Source organism: Rhipicephalus sanguineus, chromosome 7 (assembly GCF_013339695.2).
Source record: "Rhipicephalus sanguineus isolate Rsan-2018 chromosome 7, BIME_Rsan_1.4, whole genome shotgun sequence".
In the NCBI taxonomy this organism is placed as follows: domain Eukaryota; kingdom Metazoa; phylum Arthropoda; class Arachnida; order Ixodida; family Ixodidae; genus Rhipicephalus; species Rhipicephalus sanguineus.
In genome coordinates, this window is record NC_051182.1 from 159,581,332 (window position 1) to 159,601,873 (window position 20,542).

Sequence of the window (20,542 nt, forward strand, 5' to 3'; positions counted from 1 at the left end):
TGTTAGACGCAAGCCAATAAAAACCAACAGTCAATGAAGCCAAGCAATGTATGGATACTATTCGTAGTCTTTAACTGTATTGTAGTAATTATTATATAAATAGAGAGGAATGAAAGTGGACAAAGAAGCGCATTATCCACCGGCGGCAAAGCTACTTTTCCATCCACTTTAATTCCTTTTTCATTTATGCCATAATTACTACGCTTAGGAGTATTTTTTTTTTTGGGGGGGGGGGGGGGTTCAACTACACTTTGTATGTTCGTGCGCTCGTTAGTATGTGCATGTGCATATTGCACGTGCAAAATTGAAAATTTTCGGGGGGGGGGGGGTTGAAACACCCAATCCCTCCTGCCCCCTGTGCTGATTTTCGCTTGTTTCACTTGTTACATGTCATTGCATTGATGGTCATATTCTCGTTCTGCTGTAGCCAGAGGTGCCAGCGTTGGATGACGTCAGAGACGAGGAGGCGCGCCAGCTGGACGAGACGTACCATCGCGCACGCAACGTCGACGAAGCCAGCAGCGAGCCACTAACGGATGACCCGCTGCAAGACGCCGAAAATGACCTGGTCGACGATGCAGCTGGCGAAGCGGATGGGACGAATCCAGAGCCCTGACAGCTTGCAGCGCGTGATAGCCCTGTTACGGTCTTCTCGTCATATTGTTACAAAACGCGTTTTTTTATTTTATATTCTCACCGAAAGTGAAATATATAAATACGAATATATTCTTGTACGGGCATCTTTCTTAATTGTAAGTAATCAATCGCCTAACGCAGCAAAAGAAACGATTCTAGCCAGTTCCACGCCATAAAAACCGTCGGGCGGCGAAACTGTTGCCCCTTTCGCCAAGCATAAAATTTTGTTCCCAAGTTTCGGCAAAGTTTTCACGAGCATCAACATCATCATTTTTACTTATTTCTTCGTTCACTTCCGTTAGTGACCCTCTGGTCACGTGACCTGCCTGACGACAAGTACTATAAGACTACAACCATAGGCGTGCGCAGTTTCCCCATGGTGGAGCTCAGGGGGGGGGGGGGGGGCAAGGTCATTGCATCTTCCACCCTCCCCCCCCATAGGCTGAGTCCAAAAGACAACATGCTTTGCAATGAATGAAAAAATTCAAATGAAGTGATGACATTCTTCTCGCAATGGCCTGGCTTTCAGGGAGTAACGATGGGAATTAAACAGTTTTGTAATGCACCATCAGGGGCCTTCGGCTGCCATTATTGTGAAAAACCTGCGTGGCCAAAACCCTTCTCTTTAAACAATGAAAGGAAAGATCCAACTGTAGTAAACGTATGGGGCCAGAGCCGTACTCAGGAATTTTTTTCGGAGGGGGTTTGTGTATACAACGACTAACCTTGCCAACTGGTGGCGGGCCAGCTGTGAAGGGGTGCAAATATTTTATCACCCAAAATGTTAAAGCATGAAAAAATTTCGGGGAGGGGTCAGAACCCCCTCAAACCCCCTTGTTACAGCCCTGTATGGGACAGACATTGCACCCCCTTCCTTGGTGACCCTTTCCATGTGCATGCCTATGGCGACGAAGACGACGGCACACGGGCAGACTAAGACAGCGACAGCACTAAATTTTTCATTACTCAATATTGGCACTTCAATTCAATAATTAAAACCAAATAGCGTACCAAGGAGTTACACCATACAGAAAATACAGCAAGAATTGACTAACTACTCGGCCGATCCCCTCCAATGGGTATGTGCCATGAGGAGAGGACAACAACAACAACACAACAACGACAACAGCTTCGCTGTAAAAGATCAGCAACAATTACATTAACCTGTAATTCGAAATTTGAGCGCAGTTGTTTGGTTGTGCTGATTTCGCGATATACAAGGTAAAAAGTTGGATGGAGACATGCATGAATGTTACGGCGGCGGCAATCACTTTCAGCTTTGGTGGTGCGTATGGCAGGATCCTCTCGGCCACGACGCTTAGGCACTGCTTCGGCGACACGAATCTTTGGATTCTAGCATCGACATCGCTGAGCCTCTGTTCAGGCCTCTCGTTTAGCTGCAGCGGCAGACGAAGCACGTTGAGCTACGGCAAAGTGAAGGCTACGCTGGTAACAGAAAACTGAAGAGGTCAGCTACACAGAAGCAAAGAATTTGGCAAATTTTACTTCGCCACTTCGTTGCTTGTACGCTATCACATTGACGTTTATCAATGAGACGGGCTCTGCACCAGTTTTTATTTACACAGGTTTATCGCATCAAAATACAAATGTTTGTATGTCATAAAAACTCAGTAGCAATCCCTGTCGCAGTGTTCTGATGCGGCAGCAGCCAAGATGTCTTCTAAAAGAGAGTCTCCACTGTGGAAGTCCAGTGAGATGTGCTCCACATCACAATTTCTGAAAGTTCCCAGGGGTGAGAGTCTTGTAAGAAGGTCTTCTGTGTGTACCAGCCCTAACTGTAACGTGCCTGTTGCCAGCGATGTGGCTGGCTTTTGGATGTTCTCAGGGAGCTTCAACTTCCGTTGGAGGCACTCCGACACACCCAGGTCAAGCACTTCCTCCATGGCCGCCAAACGATCCACATTGGAAGTGCTATCACCGCACTCCATGGGTGCCTCTACATCAGTGGAGCAATCTGGATTGTCTGTAAATTCAGCAAAGCAACGGGATGTTTAGGTAGGCTAGTTGTCGCTGCATTTTTTGTAAGACGTAGAGCACGAATGATGGCACACTGGACAAAGAAAGGAACACACAGCACATGTGATGTGTGTTCCTTCCTTCATGGAGTGTGTTTTCGTGTTCACTCCAAGCGTTCTAAAAAAGTTGAGCAATGCATGTGGTACCTTTAAAATGGGTCCAGACCATCAAGAATTTTTAGATAAGATCACATTTCACACCCCAAATTGACACCTGGGTAAAGATGGACACTGCTTCGATGGACTCCGGACTATTTTGACCACTTTTCCACAACTGAGGCAAGTTTGTGACCTCACTCTTGGTAGAAAACGCGGCAGGTAATTGCGAAGCCAAGCCTTCATTTTGCTCAGTCTACTCAGCAATGTCACTACAAGAAGTGTACAGAAGGATTTTGAAGGCATCACAGGCAATTTCGTTTAAGACGGCCATCGAGATTTTCAAAGTGATGGGATGGACTCGAACAACACTTCAGACAGGAAGGAGTAAGAATCACGGAACCTTTCTGTTCCGAAGTAAAGTGGAAGGAACTTTGAAGCAAGATTTTAATAGCAGTAGGGTGCAACTTATAGGCGATAATATATGTAATGTTTTAAAGTTTGCAATACTTAGTGCATATAAGCCCGTACAACATGCTCTTGAACTTAAAAATACGATTAATTGACAAGCAGGTAATATGAACAATTTAACCTTGAAATGTGGCTTCGCGGCAGTGCAGATTTCCCCTGAATATGTGGTTTCACAGCATAGCAACCCCAAGCTGCAGTGAAACCACCTTTTCAAGGGTTTTACATGAGGTCAAAGATATATCTACTCGTTCGTTACGACTACTTCAAGATTATGAATAACTCATATTCATGTTAAAGCAAATTTGAATACTGCGATATTCGTTTGAACGTTTTAAGCACTCGAATATTTGCACATGCCTAAAAAAAATATGCACAGCTTCGACTGACTTAATGTCGCAAAGGCTATTAAACAGCTTAATAATAGGGAAACTGAAGAACCTATACATATACCAGATCACTGAACATAAAGATTCCCCCTCCTCCCTCCCAGGTCACGAACGTTGACTTCAAATAGAAACTGAGTAATGCTAGAAAGCTAGCACCTGATGTTCCACAACTCAAGGAGAGAGCAAGTTCATCATTATCTTGCGTGATGCAGCCTTTAACGCATGCCCTCAATTCGTCATGCGATATGGAATAGCATCATTCTTCTATATCTACACTGAATGCACAATGGCAGCTCAAACTATCAGTGCTTAGAAACTTTACCACCACTTCAGAATTTCTAACACAAAACTATTTATACCTTTTCATACCTCATGACGAATTGATGGTGTACACTAAAGGCTGCATCAGGCAAGATAATGAGGAACCCTTTTTCTGCTTGAGTTGTGGAACATCAGTTGCTAGCTTTCTAGAAATACTCACTCTATACTTGCAGTCAGCATTCGTGACCTGGAGGGGGGGGGGTGTAATCTTTACGTCTAGCAATCTGAATATGTATAGGTTCTACAGTTGATTAAACAGCGCAGCTGGTGGCATCAGTTTTAACTTTGCCATTGCCAAACATTCCAGAACGAATTTGAGACCCTCCGTTTTTCCAAGATGGTTATCAGCCGGTCCTCCTCTCCACACCACCTGCTTTGCTCCCACCATGGCTTCCTTCTCTCTACCCAGCTTCACCCTCTCCACGTCGCTACCCTTTCTCTACCAGGCTCAACTCTCTACTCTGGGCTTCCCTCTCACACAACTAGCCTTACCCAGGAAGAAGCTTTACTCATGCTCTCCCTCTTGCCAGGCTTCGCTCTTGCATCTGGGCTAGAAAGTGCAGACTATGGATCCCAAGTGATTTAACTCGGTCTTAAACAGCTCTGCTGATGATAATATGACCTGTATGCATCTGCACGATCATCATCACCATCAACCACCATCTCAACGTTGGACACAAGTAGGGATGGGTGAATAGTGAATTTGAGGTTCGAAGCGAATCCGAAGCGAATAGTGATTTGGTCGAATAATTTCAAATTGAATAGTTTGAATAGTAATCACCGCATATTATTAAAAAAACTGGGCGTTTTTTTTTGTCATGACCCTTGCACAATATTTTTAAGGATTGGAACTAGGTATGAGTGAATGTCACTTTTTTGGTTTGAAATGAAGTGGAAGCAGCCTTGAATAGTATCAAGATTTGAATAGGGCGCAAGTTATAAGTGGACGTTACAATTTAAAAATTACTATACTTAGCGCATATAAGCCCATATAACACGCTTGTAAACTTAAGAAAAATATGTACATTTAAAGGGACACTAAAGGCAAATAACAATTTATGTCAGAGTGAAAGCCCAATGTATGACAACTTCTAAAACGGCAATATTATCAACAGCAGTGCCCTACTTACCGAGAAATTAAGCTAAATGTATCACATGATGAGCGCCACGAGTGGGACATTTTCGAAGTGATCCCGATGACGTAGGGAAGTCGGCCTACAATAAATCACTAGTAATCAAACTAGCAGCAGTAAAAAAACAACATTCCGAGCATCAAAAGACGTAATAAAATGCTGTTTGTTCGTTTCCGCTTGATTCATGGAAAACAAACCTCCGTGGCGTTGCCATGGGGAACGGTGCGCGTGATTCAAAGGTTCCGTTTTCCGCCGAACTGTGCCTCGCCCGTCTCAGTGGTAGTTTCGGGATCGCGTACTGCCGTGCGTGTTTTGCGCGCTCGTGAAAGTCGCTCTGACAGAAAGTTCGACAAAATGCCGCATGCGTGTGATATTGCCGGATGCCCGAATGGTGCATAACGCCAGTGCTGCAGCAAGGAAACCGGTGTGTCTTTTCACTGGGTGCCGCGGAATGAACCCTTACGCTCGAAGTGGCTTAGTGTCATGCCATTGCGCCAGTGTGCTAAACAGTCAAAACCTCTGCGTGTGTGCTCGCTGCACTTTCGTACTGAGGATTACAAGACCAACCGCAACTTGGTGACGGCTTTGAATGTGCCCATCCGAGCAAGTCTTTGCCGCAGCGCCGTTGTTGCTACTGTGGGTCCCGCTACTTCCGCTCGGCTGCTACTAGTGTCGGCGGCCGTGCAGTAAAAGCGGGCAACGTTGGGCACGGCAGCAGTGACGTATGAGAGTCGTATTTTCAGGCGGGAGATTTGAAGCGCGCTAATGCGATGCGGACCACTAAAAACGTGATTTTATTTCAAAATAAGCACTTCCTTGGCACAAAAGCAGCGCTACGAGGTTTCTGGGCCGCTATTTCAACAATCAACGTCGACTTAATATTTGCCTTTAGTGTCCCTTTAACCTTGAAGTGTGGCTTCGCGGCAATGCTGATTTCCCCTGGATGGATTGTTTCACGGCACAGCAACCACACGCTGCAGTGAAGCCACCTTTACAGGGGATTATGTGCGGTCAAATGTATACATCTATTCGTTCATTTCGAATACTTCGAAATTTCGAATAATCTGAATTCGTATCGAAGCGAATTCGAATACTGTAATATTCGTTCGAATATTCGAAACGCCCGAATATTCGCCCATCCCTAGACACAAGAAGTGCCATTTAGTGCACCTGGGTAGTCATTACGGTTAATGTACATGCCATTATGGTCACTGCCGCTTCCTCACTACATGAAATATTATGTTTATTGTCCCTCCCTCTTTCTCTTCTTAGCAGAGAGATAACATGTTACCTTCGTAATTCGAAGCATCCACTCCATCCTGTCTGCATCCCATCTCACGAGTTTTGCCAGGGAGTGGACATCGGTCGTGCAGCCTGGTCCGCAGCTGACGCAAAAAGGCCTGCGCATCTTTCCGGACTTCTTGATCTGCATCGGAGGCCATCGCCTTCTTCATGGACGCGCCAAAACCTGCAGTGTCGGCTTCCCCGAGCATTTCCTTCACGGCGGACTCGGAGACTACGCTCGGCACTTCGAGCTTCTCCCCAAGAAGCGTCTTCCAGATTGACAGACCGGCTAGCTGGACTTCGCAGTCCAAGTCCGAAGCGAGCATGCCGGATGCACAGTGCTGCAGAGCACATCGGTGTCTGGAGCGCAGTCCAAGGCAGTCTCGATCAACCCAGCTGCGAAGAGTGGACGCTGCGGACCGTCGTGCAAACACATCTGCGTCGTCCAGCGCCATCGATGAAATGTCTTTTATGACGTCTTCCTACGGGAATACAGTCAAACCTCTATATACAAGGAGCACGGATATAACGAATTATCAGATATAGCGAAGTAAATGAAGGATAGTCTTGCCATGGATGCCGTGTTCAGAAACTGCCTTTAAAATGAATACCCGCACTTATCGAAGTCATTTTCGTGTCAGACAAGACATCGTTATGATGAGGTTTGACTGTAAAGTGTTTGCTTTTGTCATATTCCACCAACTACACAGCAATGTGCTTATCTGTTGTTGTTCTATTTACTCAACGTTTAGAACAGCTTCGAAAAACTTGATCAATTATCAGGTAGTACTGTGTAACCAGCTAATTAAGAAATTGACAGTCCCTTTAGCTAATGCTAAAGAAAGCACAGATGAAAGCCTATGCTCTCGCATTTGATTTACTGTTAATCCCCAACATTTGATTCCCTTATCATTCACTTTAACATTCGATTTAATGCTAATTCACATTAACATTAAATACACATTTGTATTTAATTCATATTAATTCCCATTTGATTCCCTTTAGTTCATTTTAACTCATGTTTGGTTCATCTTAAGCATTTAGTGATCACTTCTAATCACTTGGCATACACATGCTGCTTCAATCCACTTGAATTCACATTGGATTCATGTTTTATTAACATTAATTATCACCTAGGCAATGCAGGCATGCACCACATGCGACTTTTGGTACCACTTGTGGTCTCAATGCCAGACACTGAATTTTTTTACTTGTGAGCCATATGAGGCTTTAGCCTTAACAAATTGTGCAGTCAGTGTCTAAAGGCTTCTTGGCAGAAATCCTGGGCACGGTTGAACCAAGTCTCAAGTGGAACCATGCGGTATATACAAATAAATACAACACGTTCCTTAATTTTTGTTTTGCGGTCCTGCTCATGCTTTCATCTAAAGCCACTTCATCATGCCACGAAAGGAGTCCTTCATCTCACCTCCTCAAGAGACAGACGACTGCAAAAGTGAGTCCACAACCATTCTCGAACAAACAGTTTTCCAACTGCGGCCACCGCGGATGCCCGCACTCCGCCGTCGCCGTTCTGTAAGTTGTCCCACACGAACCTGGCCAGTCCGTAATGCTGAAGCCAATCCGTGAGACAGGACAATCCGGCAGTGCCCTCTCCCAGATTCAGCCTTTCTGCTGATAATCATAATTGAAAAGAAAACGAAGTGACGGCATTCAGGTTTCTCACACTCCGATTGTGTATGAGCACACTAAGTTGCATGCCATGAGATAGCATAATTATGATAAGTTCATGAACAACGGTGGCAGAACTTCTTAATGCCTAAAAATTGGCACTGAATTTCCTTAAGGGTACAGTTGTAGTTTACAAAGCATTTAAAGAAGTGAAGCAGAGCAGGACGCACGTGTTATTTGATTATACAGTAGAACCCCGCTGTTACGTTCCTCACTGCTGCGTTTTCCCGGCTGTTACGTCGTTTTCCGCCGGTCCCGGCATAGCTCCCATAGGATACAATGTATTGGGAACCCCGCTGTTACGTCATAACTGTCGGACCGTTCCCGTACGACACGTCGCGAAGTGCGCCCGGAGCCGACCGAGTGACTACCAAAGAGAGCGGCCATGGTGCATTTTCACGCAGCTTGGCCTCGTTTGACCGTAATATTAGCCGCATGAGAGGGGCAAGCAACAGAATCTTTCAACTGATGCAAACAAAAGCATGGCCTTCGAGATTCGAATTGCACAGATGGCGTCTATGACGTAACTGCTCACGAAAGCAAGGCCTTCGAGATTGGCATTTACTATTGGCAAAAGCATAGCCTCTGAGATTTGCATTGCACAAACATGGCGTGTATGACGTAATTGCTTGCGAAAGCAAGGCCTTCGAGATTGGCATTCACTTCTGCCATCGCGTTGGCGTAGACTCATCATCATCGTTATTTGTCGGAGAACGGGAGGAGTTCGAGCTGGTTGGAGCTCGCATGGTCGTGCGTGCGGTTCGCGGTCGGACTCGCCGCGCCGGTCGTGATTGCGTGTGCTTAGTTCTTTCATGCCTACAGCTGTTGGTGTTAAAAAAATCACATACGTTGATTACATTTCTGTGGATGAGGCCGTCCTAAGCTCCGCGTTTCTATCCATCGACTAGATCGCGGCTGAGCGCGCCAATTTTCGAGCTGCTCGTAAGAATTGAAATAAAATTCTGTACCACTAAATATTTTGCCGTTTTTCCTGTTTTTCGGCTCTTACGTTTCTCGTCTCTTATGTTTATTTCCTACGGTCCCTTCAAAAACGTATCAGCGGGGTTCTACTGTATTGTTGTAAGCACGGAAAGGCCAAAACTGCACGGCCAGTGTTAACGTTATGCGAGTAAATACAGTGACTTCACATAAACTGTACACTTTCAATAGTAACCATCTTTTAGTGCTTGAAAACAACACAAGAAAGGTGACAGGACACAGTGCGAAGAGAGATACAACTCTCTTTCTTGTATTGTTTTCTTTTGCTAAAAGTTAGTATGGACAAGCACCAACTAGGCCGTCAATGCATTGCGCATACCTTCTCTCAAAATTGGTTGATGATTTGGTGTAAAAAGCCATGGACCGACACTAAATTTCCCACTATGCTTTATCCTTTCACAACCATCAGTCTGAGAAGCCATTTATTTAACCTTTCATACGATACTTCCTAAGTCTTTCATCCGTTGCACAGATGTGATCAAACGAAGTGGCATACCGGCATGATCCCCAATGCCGCTGAAAGAGTCTAGCGCAGCTTCCACGAACTGCGGCTCCGTCGACACAAGCTGACGCTGCAGAGATTCACCGAAAGAGCAGAGGGCACTGCAAGCCCTCCAGTCGAAATCTTGACTCGTGTTTGAGAACATGACACACACCAACGTCAGGGATATCGCAAGTGCTTGCTTCAATGCCTGCAAACAAAAGTATCACGTAAAGCAAGCAAAAAAGAAAAATCAGGAGCCCTTCCCTGTCGGGGAAGGGCTCCTGATTGGGGGGGGGGGGGCAAGCAAAGCTTGGCATGTGCATGCCTAACCTACGACTTTTCTTTTTTTCATTCTATCGCAGTGCACAATGCTCCCTCCTAACTGTTTCCTTCTTCCATGCCGGGAATTGGAGCTTCACCCACGTGCTTAGCAGCGCAACACTTTAGTTGCTACAGGCAACAATAATGATCATGCATTCATATCCAGGCAACAGAGAAATGTGGCAACGTGAAACGAAAAGTCACCTCGATCAAAGATCAGGCTGCCATATCAGAAATGGCTGATCGCCGACGCGTTCACGATCGAGAGAGCATCAGTTATTGGAAAAAAGAGCATACAAATACGCGTGTGATTGGTGCACTTTTGAGGGCCGCATTTCTTTGCTTTTGCAGGTGCTGGGGTTTTTTTTTTGCGGTTACACCCACAGCACGACCGACAACTTGTGAGGCAAAGCAAGCTTCGCTTGAAAAAAAAAAAACTTTCTTCAAAAACAGGCTCTTTCGTTAACTACTTCACGTAATGAGAAATGATGCAACTTACATGGGCTGACAAACTTGGATCTCGAAGGAATGGTGCCAGGTTATCCAGATAACTTCTCAACCTCATAGGATCTGCTCGCACAAGATCTGTTGATAAGATAACAGCTGACTGAGGAAATGAGACAATTCAACACACACACACATTGGGAAGTTTCAGCGAGTTGCAAGCGCCAAAAACAACGTATGCAAAAGAAGTATGTTACGACTATTCAGCGCTCATGTTTGTTCAGTGTCAGTGCTCAAAGCACAAGAAGCCGATATGAAATAAAAAAACTTACCAATTTTCTTGACAGCAAGCGCAACGCACTCAAGGGCAACAGAGAGCAGCCTCGTCACCTTGGCAGCTGGGGAATTCGTTAGGAACTGCGCTATCTTGTCGGCCACCATTTCATAAGTTGCCTGCAATAATTGGATGAAATGGAGTTGAAATAAATTTAATTAACCCTGAAACCAGGAGTTGCAAGGAAGAGTAGGTAAAAAGTCGTGGTTACAGCTTAAAGGGGTCATGAACCACACCTGGGGCTTGGTGAGAAACCATACCCCGAGGTAAGCAGACACCGCTATGAACAGCTCTGCCAAATCTTGCAATCGTGCGAGGCAAGGAAAGCTAGCAGGTGGAGCGCAAAGTTGCCCTTTTCTCAGGTGCCCTCTTTTCATACAGAGGCCTGTGCTCACTCTCTTCGGAGCTGCCAATGCCTATTGTTCGAAGTTGAGCAACAGATAGCATGCTATTGGCCAACAGCCAACCAATCAAGAGCAGTGTTTAGATCAGAGAGTTTTCCTAAAATTAACTATAGGGGACCTGGCGCTGCGAGCCGTTAGCTACCATGGGAATGAGGTTTCGTACACAAAATTTTCCTAGTCTTTCGGCTTGCGCTTAAACGTACTTGGGCTTTTGTTTATTGACGTGTTTTTTGCGTTCTTTTCGGATAAAAGATAGCCCGCTGTTACTTCGTGACCAGGTTTGTGATTTGTTTGCCTAAAAATAAAGTGGTGAAGTGTAACACTGACTTTTGCTGAATTTATTTTTTGCGACAAAGCGGATGCAGACCGACTCTTAGCGCAAACGGAGCCGAAAGAACTAGTTTAGACAATTTTGTGTACTACCCCATCTTACCATGCTGCTGAAGCGTCTGCTTGCAGCCTCCATAGACCACTAGCGCCAGAGTTCCCTCTAGTAAGTATTGTAGGAAACTCTATGGTTTAGATCAGATGCGCTTCTTGCCACGGTGTGCCACCATGTGCTGGTGCTGCGCTCCATAGTCCGTTAGCATTCACACAGTGAGCCACACTCGTGCACAGGAATCACAATGGGAGAGAGCGATCGTGTTTCATAACTTGGGCTGACATAACTTCTTTCCCTTGTGTCATCCCTCCCTGTGTAGCTTCCAGAACGTTCATCGTGACGAGAGAAGAAAGTGCTTAAAGCTTGCAAGAAGGCCATGTAACTTCACTCGTTCTTGACGGATTTCAGAAATTTTCGTAGAAATCAATTCATGAGGCAATAAACTACCACACTGAGGCCATTCAATTATTACTTGCAAAAGCGGTTTGTGAACCATTTAAGATTCTTGGATAAGCAATTCAACGAAATTTCAGGCTGTTTAACGAAAAAAAAAAACAAAATGAAAGGCATTTTGTTTAGATATACCGAGTGTACAAAGTGCTGGCAGCGCCCTCTTCAACTCGCAAACCGCTGCAGGACTGCAGCGCCCTCGCTTTCGACTTGTCTCCAAACTCGGACTCCGCTGCGGCTATTGGACCTGTTAGGGTTTCCGCAATCTTCTGTTCGGTTTCTGTGCTTGCACAGGAATTAATGCTGGCTCTGAAAGGGTGGAGGGTGCATGCGGAGAAAAACAAGATTATACTGATGTCATGGAAAAATTGTTGATGTCGGTCGAAAAACCATGCATTGCCATTAGGACAATCATTTCACATTCTTTTCTTTCGAATTGCTGCATTAAATATTGCATGAAACCATTCCCAACATGTAAAAAATGCCGCCGTCAATATGCCAGCCATCTGTCATCAGACTTCACGCAGGAGGAAACTGACACTATCCCATAACGAATTGCTGGCTTTTTCCTGCAGCTTTCAAAAACCACCGATCTTTATTTCAAAGCATTGAGAAATGTAATGTACTATACGCTATTACATGTACTGTAGCACAACAGAATACCTTACATTATGATCTTGACATTTCTATCTCTTGAATTTGCTATTTGCTTTATGTTCTTGATTAATTTCCTTTCTTATTTATTTGCAGCATTCCTGTAATGCTATTTGTTGGGGTTTTCCCAACACATGCTGATATTGACAAGATGCACTTTTTTGTTTACTTAATTACACCCGCATTACACCTTCATTACACCCGTACCTGTAGACAAAGGGAACTTGCCTTTCTTGGACGAAGCTGGCTGTAAACTTGATGCTCACAAGCCTGTCACTGCTCAGTGAATCCAGTGCTTCTTGAAAGAAGCTGTCATCCCTGGCAAAGAAAAAAGCCGAAGCATTATAACATTATGACTCAAATGCATGACTGGCAACCATTAGCACGCAGACGCAAATACACATTATTACAGCCTCATTTAGCACGGGTAATGAGAAAGATGCCGGGTAATGAACACAGCTGCACTGAAACGAGCTTACCAAGGCTCTTTTCAAATTTATGTTAGCGCTTGACTTTTTTCCGTAAGTGCATTGCACACAGTAGAGAACTTTATATTTTGTGTCGAAAATGGCCAAAAAATTTCTTGCAATCTCCTTGACAATGTCATCACAAACTAACATGCAGCAAGCAGGCCCAACTACGAGGCAAGCGGGCCTGACAGCTATAGGCTGGTTTGGTTAAAGGGACACTAAAGAGAAAAACAATTTTTCTCATATTAGTAAATTACTCTTTCACAACACCGAAAACACCCCGCTTCCTGCTACAAGACACTTGGTAAGTGAGAAAACGCGCAATGAAGAAAATGTGGGTGGTAATGCCACCTTGAAATTGCTTCACAAATCGCCATGACATCATATATTTTGATGGTGTCTACTAGGACTTACGTCATTCCTAATTGGTAAAAATGAAGTACATTGACCTTTATGAGGGCCAGAGAGTTAACATGCCAGGTTTCAGAAAATTTCATTGGGCCCATGTAGCCAAATACAAAAGATACACTTTGAAATCTATGACATCACACGCAGAGATTTCAGCGCAAAATTTAAAAATGAGACTGTGACCTCGATTTTTCTCCTCTATTTCTAAAGCTATGATGGCAAAATTAGCAATGTTAGAGTTTTCAGAGTAAAAATTAACAATCTAGACCAGTTAATTGTTTCACTTTAGTGTCCCTTTCTTAATTAAGTGTATTGTACACAGCAGAGCATTTAAAATTCCATGTCGAAAACAGCTGAAGAATAGCTTGCTATCTCCTTCACAATCTCATTGAATAATATGCAGCAGGCAGGCCCAAATACGTGGCAAGCAGGCCTGACAGACCCAGGCTGATTTCGTTAATGGCATGCTGGTAGACAATCTCCGAGGCCAGGTTCTGGTGCCATGCGTGTCTGAACCAGAAACTGCGGCCAATACATACAAAGAAAAAAAGAAGAGAAAATGCTCGAGGCCATGATTTGCAGCACTTGCAGTGACGAAAGGAAAGCGCACATTTTGTCAACAACCTCACTCATACTCCATGGATATAAAAAATGTTTGACGCAGGAGATTCGTGGGACAACAGAATTCACTAATAAGGTCATTCTATAATTAACTAGAAAGGAACAGCGGGGCCCCTATATCTAACTTAAACCCTTGAGGCGCAATGTCCACATATGTGGACGCAACTTGCTTTTGCCAGTTCTTTGGACTAGTGGCCAAGAAAGAGCAAGATACATTGCACTTAGCATCGATTGGACCTTCTGCAGAGTCTTTAGTCTTTACTTAACCTCAATGTGCTGCAAGTGATCGTAGCCGAACACTTTGGCAAAAGCAATACAATGTTCAACAAGTCGTTCAACGTGCTGCATTGCAGGATCAACATCAAAAGTCGTGTGCACTTCTTCCGTCCTTTGTCCTTTTTGTGAGCAATGCACAGTCCTTAGCATGTATTATTTTTCTTTGTGTGAAATGAATACAATAAAAAAAATTGCATATGCATTCTGAGCATAAAACTTGGTCTTTTTTATGTAAAAATGCGACATGGCTGACTGCAGCATAATTAAATATTTAATTAATACTAATTATGATTAATTACTGCAACGCACACAACACATTACTTCATTTTCTTTCTTGGAATGTAATACCGAGTGCCTTGGAGTTATGTGCAAATTTGACACATTTGCCTGAAGCCTGAAGGGGTTAAACAACTGCACGGAAACAGGTGTACTAAACCAAAGCTAGTCCTAAAATTCACGGTAATAAGATTTTTTTTCCACAAACTTCATGGTAGATGCAAGCTTGGCGAGGACATCTGCAGCTGCACTGGCTGCTTCTGAGGACGACATCCAAGCAACACAGCATCCAAGAAGGCGCCGGTTGATATCAGACTCGGAGCAAAGCTTTTTGCCAAGCTTTGCATCCTTTTCAAGCAAGGAACGAATTACGTGCAAGCATCTGAAAAGAAAAATTAGCTATGTAAACCTGATGTAGAAACTAATTCAAAATAGGTAGAACAGTTAAGTAATACCCCAATCTCAACAAGACGATGAATGGAAGAGCTACAAGTGCCATCACAGTCGAACATGCATATATAAAACTCGCTAAAAAATGGGGATTAGTTCGACAGATGATATAATTGGAATAGATCTTTTAAAGAATTTTCCGTATTTTCTATGCTAATTTCGGTACACAAGTTGACTTCATGGGACTGATCCACGATAATGCAAAGAAGGTGGCTTAGCGCAACACACAGGGATTTTTTTTAGTTCTTATTTTTGTGTGGTTTGTAGTTGGCAGCGGGGGTTACATGCAGGGGTAGGTTGTAGGCGCAAAAACACAATATCAACACGACCCTCTTAATCACACTTCTCACTCTCTCAAATGCATGCGGGAAAGTTCCCTTCCATGAGAAAAAGCCATTTCACACTGCTTGTTCAATATATCAAGTGTTCCGGCTATTTTTGTTCGATGTAGAAGCAAATTTTCCTATGCATTGACGTTAAAGCACTGTTGTGTTTGAAAATAGTTCGATATAAAGGAAAAATTCGATTTAGCCAAGTGCAATGTATAGTCGGGCTTGACTGCATTGGGGAATCAGTGCTAGCGAGCCATGGCTGGACATAATGTTGATTTATATTTCTGGATAGTACTGTGATTTTCTTCCAAGGTTACAGCAGGATGACTACTGGCAACTGATCGTTACCCTTCACCAGTGCCACGTGCTCCTCTTTGATCACGATCGGGCACAATCCGGTTTGAATTTGTTGATCGTGACTGGCTCCTGTATACAAGCTGCAGAAGAAAGCCAATCCCTGTTGAGGAATGTGATCCCAATCAGGCTTAAAAGGTTACTGACATGAAAATTTTTCAGTTGTTCCTTTACGTCAAACGAAAGGTCAAGCCCTCAAAAGCCTATAAAATGTACTGGTAGTGTGAGTGCGACCTGAAAAATTAACTACATGTTTTTAAAAGCTAGTGTTGGTTTCTACTGAACCCCGACATCACAACACGGTGTGAGCTTCTCTTCACGTGCTTGCGGAAGACATCATCACATTTCCACGGTCGCTACGCTGCGTGGCTCCGTTATTAACATACTAGAAGCGACTATTTGGTATGTTTTGGTACCTGACGTCATCACAACTAGCCATACTGGTGCGTGAAGTCACCAGAATTGACGCTGCAGCCTGACTTCATGATAGTATTGATGCCAGTAGGTGTGACATGCGAAAATTGATTTTAATGCGAAATTAATTTATCTTTTCAGCATTTCCTGAGCTTCAAACTTGCGCTGTATACTGGAAATTTGAATGACTGAGTGAAGCCAGCTTCGGAAATTGGTGTCGGTACCCCTTCAATCACAATCAGAAGTGCACGGTGTGACACTGGTGTTACTCCAGTGGTGTTACACCAGTGTGACTGTGTGACACTGGTGTGACATAAGTGTTTTACGTGCCTTCTACGCTGTCTCGGTGGTAGCTCCTCCGTCAGGGTCCTGTCTACAAATGCAGCAACTTCACTGTCGTTGCCCTTGCTGAAGTCCGACTCGAGGAACGCAACAAAAAATGCCTCTGCCTTTCCCTGGACAAAGACACTGGCATCCTGCAGGCACTGAAACACCTTTGACGAGACACCTGGAACATAATGAAGTTTATTTGTTGATTTTTTTTTGCAAGAAGGCTCCAAACAGAGGTTGCAATGTCGAACGTTTACAATTACCTGACTGAATGAAGGAAAATCGATTTATGGACTCATTTTTGTCTCTTTCAACCGTATGAAGCCAAGGAAAGCGTCAGAGGCTTGTGGTAATTGAGTCTATGTAATATTAGTGCAGTAGTAGTGCAGTAGTAGTAGTAATTGAGTGACCCTTTGAGACGCTACGTACACAACTGTGTACACCACTTGTTTTTGTGACTTGTATCAACTAGGGGCTAAGAAAGAGCAAGACACATTGAGCTTTGGATGAATTGAACCTCTTGCATAATAAATTTGTCTTCATTTAACTTCATTTTGCCGTATACTGTTGCATATGATCACTTTGCTGAAGGCACTACCACATTCGACAAGTCGTTCGACATGCCGCTTCCAGCGATCCACATCAAAAGTATGATTTTTCTTTGCTCAGCATGGACATAACCGAAAACAAGTTTGCACTATATTCCTAGCCTGAGATTCCATTCTATTTTGAAGAAACAGAGCACAAAGGGCTTCAGAATAAATAGATATTTCATTGCGTAATAATTAGTAATGATTACCATAACACATATAAGTAACATATTACGACATTATTTTTGTTGCAATATATTATCAAGTGCCTTGAAGTAACACTGCATCGATTTGACGCCTTTACAGACATTTCTTCCCAGGTGGCGTCTGAGTCAGGTAAGCTGGTGTGCCAGCTTATTCCAATATACCCCTGTCTTTCTCCCCCACCCCTGTTTTATTGCACATGCCCTCTCCTCCTCTTCTGTTTTTTGTTTGAGGGACAGTGTATGAAGCATACACATACATGTGCTAATGTAGGCAGTTACTGTCTTAAAGAAGACAAGACCGCTTGTGTCGAAACGCTGGCTCCAGCGACAGCCCCCTGTTCAAGGATTCTTCATATCATCATCTCCTGTTACAGAATGAAAGAGGCCCAGGAAGACATTGTATTAAAAAATTAAGGCAGCTTGCACTATTGGTGCCAAGCCTGAAGGAAGTGCGGAGCTGGGCAGCCTGCCTAGTTCCTCTTTATTTTTCTCTCTCGTTCTTTCTTTATCTTGCCTTTCTCTCTGTTTTTTCTATCTCTTTTCTTGTCTCTGTATATTTCTGTCTTTCTTTATTTCTTTCTCTTTGTTCACTTTCTTCCTCTCTCTCTATTTCTTGCTTCTTCTTTGTCTCTCTCTCTTTTTTTTCTATCTTTTTATTGTCTGTTTCTTTCGATATCTTTCTCTCTCTGTCTATTTCTTTCTTTTTCTGTATTTCTTCCCCTTTTTTCTCTCTCTTTGTACTCTTTCTTTTGCCCATCAGAGTCATTGCATCCCATGCCGGACAAATCAGGGCACGTGTTCCGTGAGCGAAGCAGATGATAAAGAGGACGAAGAGAGCGCGTACTGACTGGTTCATGAAGATGATAGTTTTCTGTTCGTTCTGCACGGACTAATGGTCGGCTTAAACAGCTCTGCTGTTAAAAGGAAATAAATATGAGTGAAACAAGTCCTCACATTACACCTGTCTAACTAAAGCCTGGCCAATAAAGCAAGGATTCAATCGAGTTACGTACCGTGCTCGATACACCAGCTTCGTCCAGACTGGTGACCGAGGAAGGATGTCACGGCTTCCAGGTACGACACCCGCTCACTGGCGCCGGCATTGTCGCTAAGTCTGTCCAGGGCCTTCAGCACGCGACTGTCATCACGAAGCGATGTGAACATCTGTTCGAGCTTTCCGAAGATGGCGATGAGTTGAAGTGCGAAGCAGAGCGATTCGGGTGTTCTAGGCACAGCGACTGCTTTTTCCAGCTTGGGCATGACATCGCAGCCTCTCCACAGCTCCACACCGAATTCTGCAATTAATGCAATTTATTTAGCAACACTGCCGATCCGCCGTGTTGGTCTAGTGGTTATGGTGCTTGACAGCTGACCTGAAGGTCACTGGAATGGAATCCCGGTTGCGGAGGCCGCATTTCGACGAAGGCGAAATGCTAGAGGCCCTTGCGTTTTGATTAGGTGCACGTTAAAGAACACCAGGTTGTCTAAATTGCTGGAGCCCTCCACTACGGCATCCCTCATAATCATACTGTGATTTTGGGAGTTAATACCCTAACAACTTTACACAGGGCTTTAGGAGATGTTGGAATATGGTATACGTACAGATTAAAAAAAAGACTTTGCAAGGGCTAGAAATTGCAAGTCTCAGATAACTTATATTGGGCTCTTCCTTTGTTTGCTTATTTTAGTTTTCCCCCAACACATTTATATATTTTTGTTTCTTTGTTAAGTATATCAAGAGAAGTACACAACACACAAAATTATCTCAAAAAGTGTGATGTGGTAAGTAGTAAATGCAACTCACAAAAGACAGAAACAAGCTTAGTGGTGTCGGGCGAGCTTAAGTTCCGTCCGTTTACAGACAGCAGAAATAATCAAAACCTCTTTTAACCTAATCGCATTAATGATCACTGCTAAAATTTCATTCATGGGTGTTACTGTGTCAATGCAAGACGCTTCACTTTAGCACATTTTTTTATGTGGATTAGCATCAATCAATCGTGCATTTATAGCAAATAAGTAATCTACGCCCGCCTATGACAGTGTACCACCGAAAAGAGACCGCATAGTTGCACAGCACATGCACTCAACATGCCTTTCCACATTTCTTATTTTGTTTCTACGGTCGGATACGACTTTGGAAGTCCGCGACATTTCCTCCTCAAAGGCGGATGCGCACAAGCCTGCACCAATGGGCGCACACTCCAGATTGACGTCATGAGCCGGACGGCCGGTGGCCCCGCCTTCTGATAACATTGCCGAGTACATGTGCGGAACTATTTCTTCAAAACGGCTGTTTGGCCTAGTTGGAAATGGTTCATCATTTAAGAAGCGCAAAATGACACGGGGACGAAGCATAGACACACACAGGACAAGCGCTATGCGGGGCCTCTCCGGCCTTATTAAGTTGTATACAACTATAGTCAAAGCTTAATATATTTCCTTTTGGTCAATTTACCATAGTGGGGATGTTATCTTCACAGGGAGGCAGGCATTGTAGCGTACATAAGAGAAGTGACGATAGGAAAATTCAGGAGCCCCTGCCCTATCGGGAAACTTGGTGCAAGCGAAGCTTTGGGTCTGCGCGCTTGACTTCCTACTTTTCTTTGTATCGCACTGCGCAATGCTCCCTCCTAACTCTTTCCTTCCTCCATGCCGGGCATCGGACCTTCATCCACGAGCTTAGCAGCGCAACACTTCAATTGCTACAGGCAACAACGACGGTCATGCGTTCATATCCCGGAAACAATGAAATGTGGCAACGGGTGAAATGACAAGCGACCTCGATAAGAGATCAGACTGCCATATCAGGCAACGGCTGATCACCGACAAATCCACGATCGAGAGAGCACCAATTGTTGGAAAACGGCGCATACAAATACGCATGCGACCGGCGCACCTTCGAAGTACGACGCCGCCAGCGAAATCTGTGAGTTATGACAAGTTTCGCTTGAAAAGTTGATCGCACAAATCGCACCTGAGTCGTCTCGCACGCTCGCATCTAGGAAGGTGACCAGTTTCTGAACCAACGTGTCGTCGACGTCATCTTTGAGCTGTCGAAACAGTAGTAGATCGAAGACCGCGTTCCATTTTTCGAGTTGCTCCGCGGGAACCGGCATGATCGTAAGCACAGAGCGCAAACAAGCCTTCGTTTTAAAAAAAGACACGCTTTGCTCGCTTTTGAACACCGCGACACGGCCGCCATTAGCCGAAAGTGTTGATTAGGGCAAGATGCACTGTCGTATTCTAAAATTCTTGTTTTTAGTTTTGTTTGTGCATAACTTAAGT

The 20,542-nt window shown here is 44.2% G+C and overlaps 2 protein-coding genes across 3 annotated transcripts; both read right to left on the reverse strand.

Annotated features, from left to right (window-relative positions):
- Positions 1 to 2,209: 2,209 nt before the first annotated feature.
- Positions 2,210 to 12,184, reverse strand: LOC119400399 (uncharacterized). 2 transcript variants are annotated; one of them, XM_049418068.1, is made up of 7 exons: positions 12,009 to 12,184; positions 10,636 to 10,756; positions 10,359 to 10,444; positions 9,551 to 9,746; positions 7,793 to 7,998; positions 6,371 to 6,845; positions 2,210 to 2,620 (listed from the first exon to the last, which is right to left on the reverse strand). In XM_049418068.1, the coding sequence occupies exons 2-7, from the start codon at positions 10,742 to 10,744 to the stop codon at positions 2,265 to 2,267; spliced, it is 1,428 nt and encodes a 475-aa protein (XP_049274025.1). In that variant the 5' UTR covers positions 10,745 to 10,756; positions 12,009 to 12,184; the 3' UTR covers positions 2,210 to 2,264. The 2 variants fall into 2 exon arrangements, with proteins under 2 accessions (XP_049274025.1, XP_049274026.1); XM_049418069.1 differs by having other exon boundaries at positions 7,793 to 7,995; positions 12,009 to 12,178.
- Positions 12,185 to 12,700: 516 nt separating this feature from the next.
- LOC125756231 (uncharacterized) lies at positions 12,701 to 20,455 on the reverse strand. The gene is made up of 5 exons (XM_049417576.1): positions 20,232 to 20,455; positions 18,268 to 18,549; positions 16,459 to 16,636; positions 14,787 to 14,960; positions 12,701 to 12,845 (listed from the first exon to the last, which is right to left on the reverse strand). Exons 1-5 carry the CDS (start codon positions 20,371 to 20,373, stop codon positions 12,701 to 12,703), a joined length of 921 nt encoding a protein of 306 aa, XP_049273533.1. The 5' UTR covers positions 20,374 to 20,455.
- Between the last annotated feature and the right edge of the window lie 87 nt (positions 20,456 to 20,542).

Excerpts from the sequence above, each read along its gene's own strand:
- LOC119400399 (XM_049418068.1), bottom strand. The coding sequence starts at position 10,744 with ATGGTGGCCGACAAGATAGCGCAGTTCCTAACGAATTCCCCAGCTGCC. Across the intron at positions 6,846-7,792 it reads GTCGTCTGTCTCTTGAGGAG|GAAGACGTCATAAAAGACAT; the intron begins GTGAGATGAAGG and ends GTATTCCCGTAG. Across the intron at positions 2,621-6,370 it reads GGATGCTTCGAATTACGAAG|ACAATCCAGATTGCTCCACT; the intron begins GTAACATGTTAT and ends CTGAATTTACAG.
- LOC125756231 (XM_049417576.1), bottom strand. The coding sequence starts at position 20,373 with ATGCCGGTTCCCGCGGAGCAACTCGAAAAATGGAACGCGGTCTTCGAT. Across the intron at positions 18,550-20,231 it reads GAGCGTGCGAGACGACTCAG|AATTCGGTGTGGAGCTGTGG; the intron begins GTGCGATTTGTG and ends CATTAATTGCAG. Across the intron at positions 16,637-18,267 it reads AAGCTGGTGTATCGAGCACG|GTGTCTCGTCAAAGGTGTTT; the intron begins GTACGTAACTCG and ends ATTATGTTCCAG.